This window comes from Osmerus mordax, chromosome 10 (genome assembly GCF_038355195.1).
Source record: "Osmerus mordax isolate fOsmMor3 chromosome 10, fOsmMor3.pri, whole genome shotgun sequence".
NCBI classification, from domain to species: domain Eukaryota; kingdom Metazoa; phylum Chordata; class Actinopteri; order Osmeriformes; family Osmeridae; genus Osmerus; species Osmerus mordax.
Genome location: NC_090059.1, coordinates 14550374 through 14564611, shown reverse-complemented (window position 1 = coordinate 14564611; position 14238 = coordinate 14550374). Strand labels below are relative to the sequence as shown.

Below are 14238 nucleotides of genomic sequence, written 5' to 3'. Positions count from 1 at the left end.
GTGGTTACCGAGGTGAAGTTAGTTATATATTCGACATTCAACATTCGTCTCATGTTGGGACGAGTTTCAGGCATGTGACACTTTCCTAGTCAGAGTTAGCAGGGGGTGCATTTCATGGCAAGAAGGAATACAACAAGCCTGTCGTGAAATGCACCCCCCTCTATTGTCTGTTCTGTATATCCCAGCATCAAATGATTCTTACTGTACACTGAGGGCACTAGTATGAGTAACCACAGTAAGTTTCAGGCATGTAACTCTTTCCTAGTCAGAGTTAGCAGGGGGTGCATTTCATGGCAAGAAGGAATACAACAAGTACTTACTGTACACTGAGGGCACTAGTATGAGTAACCACTGTAAGTTTCAGGCATGTAACTCTTTCCTAGTCAGGGTTAGCAGGGGGTGCATTAAGCCTGTCGTGAAATGCACCCCCCTCTATTGTCTGTTCTGTATATCCCAGCATCAAATGATTCTTACTGTACACTGAGGGCACTAGTATGAGTAACCACAGTAAGTTTCAGGCAATTGACACTTTTCTAGTCATAATTAGCAGGGGGTGCATTTCATGGCAAGAAGGAATACAACAAGCCTGTCGTGAAATGCACCCCCCTCTATTGTCTGTTCTGTATATCCCAGCATCAAATGATTCTTACTGTACACTGAGGGCACTAGTATGAGTAACCACAGTAAGTTTCAGGCAAGTGACACTTTCCTAATCAGAGTTAGTAGGGGGTGCATTTCATGGCAAGAAGGAATACAACAAGTCTGTCGTGAAATGCACCCCCCTCTATTGTCTGTTCTGTATATCCCAGCATCAAATGATTCTCACTGTACACTGAGGGCACTAGTATGAGTAACCACAGTAAGTTTCAGGCAAGTGACACTTTCCTAATCAGAGTTAGTAGGGGGTGCATTTCATGGCAAGAAGGAATACAACAAGCCTGTCGTGAAATGCACCCCCCTCTATTGTCTGTTCTGTGTATCCCAGCATCAAATGATTCTTACTGTACACTGAGGGCACTAGTATGAGTAACCACAGTAAGTTTCAGGCAAGTGACACTTTCCTAATCAGAGTTAGTAGGGGGTGCATTTCATGGCAAGAAGGAATACAACAAGTATGTCGTGAAATGCACCCCCCTCTATTGTCTGTTCTGTGTATCCCAGCATCAAATGATTCTTACTGTACACTGAGGGCACTAGTATGAGTAACCACAGTAAGTTTCAGGCAAGTGACACTTTCCTAATCAGAGTTAGTAGGGGGTGCATTTCATGGCAAAAAGGAATACAACAAGCCCGTCGTGAAATGCACTCCCCTCTATTGTCTGTTTTATATATCCCAGCATCAAATGATTCTTACTGTACACTGAGGGCACTAGTATGAGTAAACACAGTAAGTTTCAGGAATGTAACACTTTCCTAGTCAGGGTTAGCAGTGGGTGCATCAAGCCTGTCGTGAAATGCACCTCCCCCTATTGTCTGTGCTGTATATCCCAGCATCAAATGATTCTTACTGTACACTGAGGGCACTCGTATGAGTAACCACAGTAAGTTTCAGGCATGTAACACTTTCCTAGTCAAAGTTACCAGGGAGTGCATTGCACTTACATCAAATGGAAAACAAGGCCTGCCATGAAATTCTCTCCCCCCGCATACGTTTCTTCCCTTCTACTCCAGCATTATGTACATTTAATAGCATAAATTGTATACCAATACATGTGTATGTATAGGGTGGACAGGTCTGAAATCAGAATAGTCCATGGTAGGTGTGGGATTATTATGTTTTGTTTTTTCATTCATTTCATAGACAAACAATAAGAGTAATATTTCCTATCTTAAAAAAAGGATTTGATGGTGAGAACATTTCTTTTGATGTTGATACTTAGTTGATACATCGTTTTTAGTATTTGTCTTTTGTAGGCTATAGGCATGTGAACCTTTGGTCCCTTTTCAGGACAGCTGTAGCCGATTCTGGATCAGAAGGCTGTTGTTTTCAACCTGTCTGAGTAACCGTTACTACACGGTTTGAATGACGAATTTTAAGGATTTTGTGTTGAAAATAGCATCTGAAATTTACACAGATAAAATTGAATTGTATAACAAAGAAAGTATAATTTGAGACTTCTGTCTCCCCTTCGTTTGGTTGCGATATCAAGACAAAATCCTTCCCTCTTTGATTCGCGCGCGCTCCCGCGAGGGGGTGCCAATCCAGAGTCATGCATCGGGTGATACAACACCGGGTTTAAAACATACAATTTATATGAATATAAAACCTCAAACGGACACCTGAGTATTCTAACAATGTAAAACACATACATTTTCTAAATTGTACGGTTAGTTTTCACTCGGTCCCAACGCGAGGCTGCAAAGTAGCTCTTCCGATATGAGACGAATGTCGCATATGAAACTAATTTCACCTCAGTAAAGTGGTTCATTGCGTCACTTGTTGGCCCAAGAGGGTGAGTGGAAGTAGACCAAAGGGCAGTGAGTGTCTACTCTCCCCACATGCTCGCAGCAGAGGCACTGGCCTAACGCCTGGAAGATGGCACACCACGATGCCTTGTTCTCACTTTCACAGCCTGTTTTTCACTTTGTAGTCAAACAGACCATTGTGCTTTATTCCATGGGAACTTCTCTGTGAGCTGTGCTTCTATGGGATGGATTCAAATGAGAATGACACACGTGACACACTCTGTTATCAAATTTAGAGCGAACTCATATGCATTTGGAACCCGCATTGTCAGTGTTGGATATCCATAACAGCTGCAATATTTTACTGATACTGTACTTTCATTATAGTATGTAGCGGTATCTAATAAATCACTTAATTATTTTGTCCAGAAGAGGGTGCCATTCACATACGAGTGATTTTGCTGGGCTTGTGGGCTGCTTTTATAGATAGGCTCATATGATGGCGAACGAGGTCTACAGGCATTATGTTGACGGGGTAAAATATAGCCTGAGCATGCCTATCAATATTTGGTGAATTTAATTAAACTTAATCTGCTTGTGGTTTTAATACGTTTGGATACCTTGAATGTTCCTAAAATGTAACATGAAGATAAATCAACGTTCTTTAAAGTCCTCTTAGATTCTGTTAAATTCTGGAATTGAGGTCTAGTTAAAACGCGGCATACCCAGAATTGTGGCACAAATGTGTGTTATTTGTGAGATTATAGGCATAGGCTATCTACAAAACTCAAAATGGAATAGAAATGTAGCTGACCCTAACCTGCCGAAATCATGCAGATTGCAGAAGGTCCACGCGCACAGATGCTGATCACTGCTACGTAAGAAGCAACTCATTGCCCTTTAGCACACAATCAGAGAGCAATATAAACGATGTTGCCTAATCGTAGACTTCGTAGATTTGCCTACCACTACTAACTAACCTGTGACGTAACTTTTCAAGATTGCATCGTCAAGTAGTTCAGTCGACTGTATAGCCTATTTGTGCACACTTGTTTCTTAATGAAAGTCGATTAATATTGTGGCCATTCAATAGACTGTGGATGACTGCTTAGTTAATTAGGCCTACTCAGTTCATTCAGAGGATGTAGGGCAACTCAACACTTTGTAATTGTGAATGGGGGGGGGGGGGGGTGTCATTTAAATATCTTCACATTTAAGGTAGAAAAGCGATCAAAATATAAATAATCTATTAACTATGACAACTATACACGCCCGATTGAAGCCCCGCCTCCTCTCCATGCTCTTTCAATCCGTGGGAGCTAGAGGACGTTCTTGCACAGACGCACACGGCTACTGTGCGTGAGAGACCGGGAAGTGCATATTCTACCGCATCCTCTCTTTGCATCAAACTAAAGGCTACAGTATTCGTCTGATATCTGAATAGGCAGATGATTCTTACGAGTGGCAATTTTGTGTATTTTTTACCAAAAATATATAGTGTAAGTGTATAACAGAAAAACTGAAATTGATACAATAATGAACGAGACTGAGCACCATACCCCGCTAGAAGAGTACGATTTCGAGAGAAGGTTCGATGAAAGAGTCGCTTTGGAATGGATGCAAGAAAACTGGTGTGTATTCTGTTTAATTTAAAGCATCTGGATGAAGTATGATTCCGGTGATTTTTCACCTTGGCCGAAAATGTGGAGTGGACCGATCTACAATGATGTGGTCGTTACGCCATGCGGACGGACATTAGTTCAAACAATGATCGCGAAACTGTTACATTTTTAATCCGCTGGAAACATTAGTGAACGTGCAGTTTTAGCTAATAGTAGCAATTTTATAAATCTATAAGATTATCCTGCCGCTCCTTTTCAAATGTCCTTGAGGATGCATGATATGACCGCCTGAACTTCTCCTCACTGTCCATATGTTTAACCGGCATTTTATGACAGTGTTCACATAATGACCGTTACTTATTTGAAAAACAGAGGCCTGTTTTACGTTATATCGTGCCTGCATTACGTCGATTAGGCTTTACTGCTTACATTCAGTATATGCTATAGAGAATATGTAGGCTGTCGCGAAAGCCATATGGTGTCTGGAAATTCTACGTTCTTTGTTGTTTTAGAAACGGTTTAAAATGCTTTTAGGTACATCATGTGCTATTGAGTTAACATCCTGTTCTTCGAATTCACACATCCAAATTACAAGCTCCAAAAGCCTCGCCCAGTGTCCGATTAGAAATGTGAACAAGAGGAGGGAATTTTCTGTCCTGTAAAAATGGGCCATGAAAAATCTTGTCAGACTACATTTTTGCAAAGAGGTGCATTTCGCACCTCCATGAAGTTGAGACTGTTGTGTCAAGGCAAGCTGATTTGAGAATGTTACCCTAGCATTGAGTTCTTCTGTTGCCTACATTTAGTCCCAGGAGGTTTGGTATCAGAGTATAGCAGATCAAGATCACAGCAACTGCCACATTCCAGAACACAGATGCTTTGCTTGCAAGTAACACCTTGCTCCCTGATTCTGTGATTAATGGGCTAGACCTGCTTCAGCATTACCCCTGCTAATTAGTGAAGCAACCTGAAATGGCAAATTTCTGCTGTCAAGGGACATTCTACTCTCAAATACCTCAACCACCCTCCTGCTCAGAGCTTTATTCTCTGTCTCGCTTCACCATCTAAGAAGGGGACAAGGAGAGATAGAATAGAGGGGAGAGAACGAGGGGATTTCTTTGGGCCTACAACTCCTTGTTTTTTTACCTGCCATCCTCATTGTTCATCCTATCTCTCTAGGATATCTAGAGTTTATGGAAAATGAACGTTTTTGTGCGTTGTTTACCATGTTTTATGTGTTATCTAGTGAGAGCTTCCATCAAGTGAAAGCGTCTCAATTTCTGCTGCAAATGACCATCTCAAGGTCTTGGCTGAATTGGGTCAAGCAACATCTCGTCAGATGAGTTTGATATGGTTCATTCAGTCAATTTGGATTAATGGACGCCTCACTTCTTTTTCAGCTATCTTTGCTTGAGGGCCTTTCATACATGTTTGTCCAGGAAGTGAGAATCGTCTCTCATTGCCAAGTTGTTTCAGAATGCTATGATACAGATGTTTAAAAGCCAGATGCCTGTAGGTTGTGAATGGTCAGTGTGTCAACTGCTAATCTCTGTTAACCCCCCACCATAATTGCGAATGAGAAAGACTGTAATAAAGAAGCTGCCAGGAGTCATGATGGGCTAGGGGTCACTCCTGGTCTCTGTTTGCTAACCTTGTATAACAATCTGTATAATGACAGCATCATATCCATCCATGTTAAGTCATCATAAGATTTATCTGTAGACTGTTCAGTCAGAATGAGTGTAAAACTGGTTTGGTCAAATGTGCACTTTGTTGATTGTTATTCCTGATAGGAGCAAGTCGTTCATGTTCTGTGGCCTGTATGCTGCGCTCATCTTTGGAGGGCAACACTTCATGAGGGAGAGGCCCAAACTTAACCTGCGCTGGCTCCTTGTGCTTTGGTCATTCAGTCTTGCCATCTTCAGGTGAGTGACACATGGACATACTGTTATGAACAGTTCTGTTTAGTTCTACTACACAGTATGGAAAAAATATATGAACGTTGTTGTGGTATATGTACAGTTGGTCTTGTTGGCAAAAGGGTGCAGAAAAGTTTTTCCCTTAAACATTTCCAGGAAGTAACTTTATTGCTATGTTTTAATTGACAATCTTGATCTACAGAGGCATAAATAAACATCACTGCAAAATGTAAAGATATGTATCTAAGTAGAAGATATTGTTGCGAGGGTTAATGTACTGTGAAACTTCATCTACGTGAAGGAATGTTCTGGCAAAGACCAAGCTAAAATTTGAATTCCATTCCTCTCTGTATTGGTTAGCAGTGTTATGTGTACACACAGCAAGGCCCAAGTTTAGCATGTATCTGTAGTTAGTTTGATGACAGTGTATCCTGCTTACTTATCTTAATAGGAAATGTGGACTATTACTTTAATACTGCTTCATGTAGGCCCTGTATTCTTTTATTGAAACACACCCATGTGAACCCAGATCATAACACAGCATGTTTATGTAATCCAGATGCCAATCCTTCTAACATTATCCTCTGTTTGGCATCACTGTCCATTGAACGTGCATGCACAGCAAGCTAACATGTTGAACACAGTTGGGCTTGCTTGCCCCAGGGGAGCCTGTCGTGTCTCAGGTACAATCCTGGGACAGTCGATGTAGAGAGCCCTGCTGTGTGGTCGGAGGTGCACCACCAGTACTCCCCCTGCTGAGCCTCTAATCCTAATCCCTTAGAAGAGGGTGTGATTTGCCCTCTCAATCCCAGGGCTAAATGGACAAGATAGCGTGTGTACCCCTGAAAACCCCTTTAATCCATGTGCTCATTACTCTCCCAGTGCCCACCACACACTGTATGTCTCATTCCAATCTATAGATCTTGTTTTTGGCACAGTGACTGTGCAGGTTTTGGTGTATGTAGTCCTGAGATTATTTCAGTTACTACTAGCTTTTCTCTGAGGTATTGAGTTTCATGAGTTGCATGGAAATGACTTCCTGGAATTTCACTGGATCAATTTCATACTGGGCTTCTGGTTTTATTGTTTTCTATAATGTAGGGGAGCTTTCAAAGCACCCTGTAAGAGCCTGTTGGTTGAATCAGAAATAGTAGGACCTGCCCCACACTCTGTTTAAGTGTGACATAATGCTGAACATCTTGTTCTCTAAACTGAACCTGAACCTGAACTCTACTCTAATCTTCATCAGCATTTCTTTATCAACATTGGGGGTTTTAGTGTTGGACATTGATATGAGTAAAAAAGGGGTAGTGTAAATATACTCTTATGGTCTTTATTCCTCAGTATCATCGGAGCGCTCAGGACTGGTTGGTACATGCTACATGTCCTCACCACCAGTGGCTTCAGAGAGTCGGTGTGTGACATCAGCTTCTACAGCGCCCCCGTCAGCAAGTTCTGGGCCTATGCCTTCGTCCTCAGCAAGGCTCCCGAACTGGGTAAGACTGCATCAAACATAAGGCCTGAAAGTGGGTGACGTGGATTGGACTTTGTCATTGTTTAATTAAGGGGACCAATCGGGGATAAGATGAGATGAATTCTACTGGAGCACTTCCTGTACATTGGTCAGTGGAGAGACCTATTATCCCCACAGCTCTGCCTCTGCATGTTGATTCTCTCTCTCTCTTCCTGCTCAAGAATCAAGTCACTACATGCTACCCTGCCTCAGACAGACAGCGTTTACATTAGTCCTGATAACTGGAGGCAGACTTCTTAGGTTGTAAAATAAGTCCAGTAAGGAATGATAATGACTAATCTCTTGAGCAATAGACAGGAGGGACATCAAAGACCTCATACTGCATGGGTTGGCATTTAATAATTGGAAAGTGGTATCATATTGTTAATAATTGGAATGTTGTGTCATATAGTTGTTCAAGTGGGATTTTGGAGATACTGTGGGATGTCTTGGTATGTGAGAGAGAGAGTGAATGAACATGTTTTAGTAGTCTGTAATGAAGGTGGAGAGAGAGAGAGTGCCACCATTTTGAGTCATCTCCCCTGTGCTCATCCTCAGGCGACACCGTGTTCATTGTGCTCCGTAAGCAGCGCCTCATCTTCCTCCACTGGTACCACCACATCACTGTGCTGGTCTACTCCTGGTACTCCTACAAGGACCAGGTGGCCGGTGGCGGCTGGTTCATGACCATGAACTACGTGGTGCACTCGCTCATGTACACCTACTATGCCGCTCGGGCTGCCAGGATGCGGGTGCCCCGTCCTTGTGCCATGGTCATCACCGCCACCCAGATCATGCAGATGGTGATGGGCCTGGCTGTCCTCGGCCTGGTCTACCGCTGGATGCACGAGGTGCGCTGCCCATCCTACCTGGACAACATTGTGTGGGGCTCGCTTATGTACCTCAGCTACCTGGTACTCTTCGCTTCCTTCTTCTACAAGTCATACCTCAAGGGCTCAGGGGACAAGGGGTCCAAGGGCGAGTAGGACAAAGGAGGCTAGCTTAGTACACTGGGCAGTCATATTAGAGTGTGTGCCAAAGTAGAAGATCACGTTGTGCCATGGATGTGTGAGCTACAACTGGGTATGCTGGCTGCTGGGTCCATAACATCAATTGTGATGAGCCAATTTTATTTCACCCAACTTTATATAGCTGTCTGTAGATCAATTAGTGTAAAGTCTAGATCCGGTACCATTGATGAACAAGGTAGACAGTATTGTGGTAGATAGTGGACCGAGAAACCAGTGCATGGTCAGCACACTGTAATATGTTATCCAATGAAAGTGGAGTAGACACAGAGAGAATGAAGGAGATGGAGTTGGTTTTACATATGACTAATGTCCTACTCACTTCACAGGATTTCTTAGCTTCATTAATTGTTCTCTTAACCAGCGTCATACCTTTGTGAAAAATAATAGCCACGTGGGCTAAAGATTTGTCAAGGTCAGTTTACAACTGTGATGCAGTATGCATGTTGGAAAGGCTTGGTTCTAGTACATTTTACATAAAGAAAGACTCAATTCAAATGATCTGCTGCTTAAGCCCAACCCTGAGGACTGGGTTTTAGACCTAGCACATGTCGAGACTAGCACTCAAAACAATTATTATACAATTTGGATTATCATAAGGGAATACATTTATAATGCACTGCATGAACAAAGGATGATTTATGCATATGCACTTTGGTTTGCAGCTCACAGATCACTAATCTGATAAGACTTCACCTGAGCTCTACCTGTCAGACATCCTTCCTCCACAAATTAAATCATGCAGGGTTACTCTGCAAGTAAGCATAATAATTGGTCATCACAAGGTTCTATTGTTTGGTATTATCTCAAAAAGTCAACTACATGCACGTATTTAATGTGTCGCAATGCACAGTTGTAGACAAGGCCGTAGTTTAAGGTAAAAGATTGCATAAAACCAATGAAGATCATGCTTAGTTACAGTGCTGTGGCATGTACACTACCGACACCTTAACACTTTTTTGAAGTGATATTATCTCAGTGACATACTGTCTGAACCTCCCTGAGATGAAAACATTCCTCAATCAGCAGCCGTCCATTTTCGAATATCTATATGGAGACATTGACAGTCACGTGCTTGCAAATGAAGCACATTAATGGCTTGACTTCTCCTGCAGCTCCCTCTCTTCCCCTTTCACCCTCAGATCACGTTCACCATTCCCCCCTCCTCACCCGTTGGGAAAATGTACAGTATCTCGTCCATGCTGCTTATACTGTATGTATTTTGACCTTTGTCCTTGATTCACAGGCATTCCCACGTGTAGATAAGCAGGTAATCTTGATTAGCCCAACCCAAACCAGTCCTCTACATCTTTCTGACGACTGAAGGGAATTCTGGTTACATACTGAACTCTTACTTTACCTTAGGTGCTATTACAGAACTGATGAACGTAAACAAGATGATATGGTTGATATTGGGATGTTTGCCTCATGCTGTACTCATGCTGCTATGAAATGAGACGCAAGTAAATTTAAAAGGTTAGAGGATAGTGGATCACAGAAGGGAGGGACACTCTAAACAATGTGTCCATTGTAAATAATATTTCTTAAGAATCTATTTATTTTCTTAAAGTCTAACGTGTCAGTCTTTTAGGTGTGCCAGTAAGTTGGGGGACTAAGCAGTGGCCTGTTTATTGTCCATTGTGCAGATTGAGTCCATTCTTTTACATCTCAATGCACTGTGTTAATTTGCGACTATTTCTACCCATGGTAATTCAAGGGTAAGAATCCTGGTATCTTGTTGTCAAAGGGAAAACTAACAAGGGTTTAAACCACGACTGTGGTTAGGCTTGCATTGTTGTTGAACGCGTATTTGAGTCTGTCTGACTCGCCTGTATTAAAGCACTTCTATTGAGCCCAAATAACCAAGTTGTGTCCCATAGGTGAATAATATTTGTTGTCGCTAGTTATCTAAATAGGCATGTACCCAATCTATAAACAGGCAAACACCCTTAAGCAACAAAAAAGCTTGAATCATATTTGATGAAGATTTTTTTTCATATGGGCCTAAGTCAAGAAGTTCCAAGAAAGCTTGGTCTGGACATAGAATAGTTGAAGAGTTTGCTGTTTATCAGCAAATAACTAGTGAGTTGTCCCCCTGAGCAGCTTCTGTGTATTATTTGTGTGGTTGTAGAGCAGCAGTGAAGTTATCTTTCCTACCCATTGTGTCTTTATCCCATGTGCTTTACATGTATGTTTATAGAGGTTAAATCCCTTTTTCTGATTCATTCAGCGTTCAGATTTTCTGAAGGGTAACTACCAACTGGCCATATTTTACATTACAGTATGTGATACTTGCCTTCATAAGTGCTAAGACAGTTTGTTACTGTAGCCTCAATCTACAACTGACAGTTGTCAGTTACTTCACTTGTGCTTATAAACCTGTTATTACAGTGTTTCCAAGAAGGGGTTTAACCATGCTCTTATGAATACTGTACACACTTGTAACACATGTATCATTGCAAAAGTAGTCTGTAGTGCTAAGCGATGTATATAATTGTAATTAATTATTAGACAACACTTAGTGTAAACCTGCAAATAAAACATACTATTAAAAATGTATCAATATATGACATGACACACTTTGTCCAATCCTACACATTGAAACAGATTATTAGATTTTTGTTTTTAACAATTATTAATCCTACAATGCAGGGAATTGAATGAAAACTAAATGTAAGCACTTGTAATGAATTAATTTGTGTGCCAAATGATGCTTCTGCAACGTTCTACTCTGTTGGGTAAATGTAAGCACATTTGCATTAGTTTGTTATCTTAGCTGATGTTTCTTGAATACACCCTCTGTGAGTTACTGTCTTGTGTCAACTATGGAAGGAAAATAAACTGGTTAAGGGCTTTGATGTTTAAATGTCATTTAAAATGTTCTAACAATAAATAGATTTCTGTTTTAAAATGTAGTCATCTTTGTAGAAATGTCATGCATCCATGTTTTGTTTGACACCATACTGCACACAAGGAAAATTACAACTGAAGTATTGTCAACTTACTGTTGTAGAATGAGTACATTTACATTTAGTCATTTAGCAGACGCTCTTATCCAGAGCGACTTACAGTAAGTACAGGGACATTCCCCCGAGGCAAGTAGGGTGAAGTGCCTTGCCCAAGGACACAACGTCAGTTGGCAAGACCGGGAATGGAACTGGCAACCTTTGGATTACTAGCCCGATTCCCTCACCGCTCAGCCACCTGACTCCTGAGTAACTTTTATAAGATTGTATTGATTGAATTACATTACAAATCCAATCTAAAATCCACTCACTAAATAGAAAGAATAGTATAGTACAGAATATCCCATTGTCGACTTTATAACCCATTTACACCCTCTCAAACAGCCTACTGTAAATGTTTGAGAGAGATATTGGCTGCTGGGAAATTATGTTTGATAGAAGACACACAACATGGAGACAAAGCAGTGGTTGCACTGAAAATTAGTCTTCTTAGCAAAACTGGTAATGTGGAGTGTGGGCAGGAACCACAAACTATAAATAATGACCATAATAGATAATAGGTAAATAAATATAGTAGATAAAAATCAATTTGTGATTTTTCAATTCCTTGTTTTGATTGTTGGATGTTTGCTGTAAATCACAAAGGCATACATATTGTGTTGCTATGATATCTGGCAATATTTACCCAGGTGGTGCTAGGTGGAGTGTATACTTCAGTTCAACTTATTTTCCATACATGGTTACGTAGGTGGTTGTGAAAATCACAGGGCAGTCTGCCACCTTTATGATAGTGTTGATTGGAGTTTTAATAAATCAAAAAGCTGCCATTAATACCTCTTCCAGATCCACTGTAAAGTGAAACTGATGTAGTCAATACTGATGATGCGGAAGACAACCCTGCACACAATAGACATTCTTCAGTCTTCATCATACCTGTTTGAAACTTGAAAAGTGGCAAATGTGTTGACAAATGGAACAACAACTGAACAAGGAAGCAAGGAAGACATTATTTAGAAAAGCTAGAAAATGTGGATATTCTAGAACACTGTGTAAGTGTCCAATAAGTATAAGCATAAGTAGTATTACCTTCAGTGACAGAGACAAACTTTAAGAACAGTTGACTGGTGCTTCTCTGACTTGGGAGATAGAAAACATAACTTGAATCTTGACGCCCCCTGGGGAGTGGACAGAGTACTCATCTTTAACCCAAGATGAGTGGGGAGTCAGGTGGCTGAGTGGTGAGGGAGTCGGACTAGTAATCCGAAGGTTGCCAGTTCGATTCCCGGTCATGCCAACTGACGTTGTGTCCTTGGGCAAGGCACTTCACCCTACTTGCCTCGGGGGAATGTCCCTGTACTTACTGTAAGTCGCTCTGGATAAGAGCGTCTGCTAAATGACTAAATGTAAATGTAAACCCTTGTGTTATCTTCGGGTCATTCTGACCCATCAGTCATTGTGACCCATCGTCGTATTGCGACAAATTTACCTCATACAAAAACAAAGTGAAGCATTTTCTTTTAACTGTCGGGCTGTCTCAGACCCCCCACATTGGAATGGTCAAAAGAAAATTATTTTTATTTGTTTTTGTATTGGGTAAAATTGGGTAAACACAACGATGGTTCGTTATGAACCTTTGGGTCATGTGACCCGAAGGCAGCACGAGGGTTAAGAGTGCCAACCTGTTTTTGCATGCTGCTATCAAATTAGAGAATGGTTTACCAGTTCCTACTGTGAAGGTAACTGACAGGAGACTCATGCTACCTGGGTATTTTGTACAGCTGGTGGAGTTTAGTCTAGTTCATTGATTGAAACACCTGATCATAACACGATTCATACATGATTCCAGCGATGTACATCATTTTAGTTCAGATCCCAAAAGACTCCATGTGACTATATTAAATGACATTAACCCAGATGAGATTGATTGATGCTTATGTTGTGTTGTTCTAATTTGGGTGGAGAGGACTACAAGGTTAAATACCAGACCAAGGGCGGATCATCCAAGGACGGGCGGGGGGCAGATCAGACCCAAAGGTCTGGTGATGTCCAAGGGGTGAGGGAGAGGGCAGTGATGTCCAGATGCAAAGGGATACATTTTCCACCGTCTAATGAATCTTCTTCTTATCTCCTGGTGATAACTCCCACTCTCAAGACTTGTGAGGCCAATTGTAGCCCTGCTGCCTCCCTTCCAGTATGCTGACTTGCATTCCTCTCTTCACTAAAAGATACACTCTCCTGAGCAAGGCCTATTTCTCACTTTCACAGACACAGTCCCATCTTGGTGCATAATCATACATTTGGAATATAAGTTCATCATTATCGTTACTTATTATATCTGGAGCATTGATTATATTGGGAATATATGTTCAACATTGTCATTATACATTTGTTTATATCTGAGGTATTGATTGTCTTTTTATTCAACAGAACATAGAACATATGAAATAGCATAGCATTGAACTAGCAGTATAGATTTAATTCCTCCACACTTATAATAGTATCACATCAAAGTGTGTCATCAGTGTTGAGTGGGAGTATTCCTAGCTGTCCCTTTGGTGGCTTTATTGAATCTTACACTCCTATTGGTTTACACTTACTGTCAATTTTTCTGGCTCCAATTCTTTTACTTTTGAATTTGTAAAGCTTGCATTGTTTTTAATTACATTTTTGGGATCTGAATTTGACTGTTTTACCGAATTTGAGCAACCTAAATTTCTGAACCTTGAATTTTTGGATCTGATGCATTTCCCGGCAAAACACAATACAGCCCTGCCCAGAAATGGC

The 14238-nt window shown here is 41.2% G+C and overlaps 1 protein-coding gene across 1 annotated transcript; it reads left to right on the top strand.

Moving 5' to 3' along the window:
• The first annotated feature begins 3762 nt into the window (after positions 1-3762).
• LOC136950949 (very long chain fatty acid elongase 6-like) lies at positions 3763-11385 on the top strand. The gene is made up of 4 exons (XM_067245484.1): positions 3763-4037; positions 5822-5953; positions 7292-7443; positions 8019-11385. Exons 1-4 carry the CDS (start codon positions 3943-3945, stop codon positions 8444-8446), a joined length of 807 nt encoding a protein of 268 aa, XP_067101585.1. The 5' UTR covers positions 3763-3942; the 3' UTR covers positions 8447-11385.
• Positions 11386-14238: the final 2853 nt, after the last annotated feature.

Coding starts and splice junctions, on each gene's coding strand:
- LOC136950949 (XM_067245484.1), top strand. CDS start 3,943: ATGAACGAGACTGAGCACCATACCCCGCTAGAAGAGTACGATTTCGAG. Junction 4,038..5,821: donor GAATGGATGCAAGAAAACTG/GTGTGTATTCTG, acceptor TATTCCTGATAG/GAGCAAGTCGTTCATGTTCT. Junction 7,444..8,018: donor CAGCAAGGCTCCCGAACTGG/GTAAGACTGCAT, acceptor GCTCATCCTCAG/GCGACACCGTGTTCATTGTG.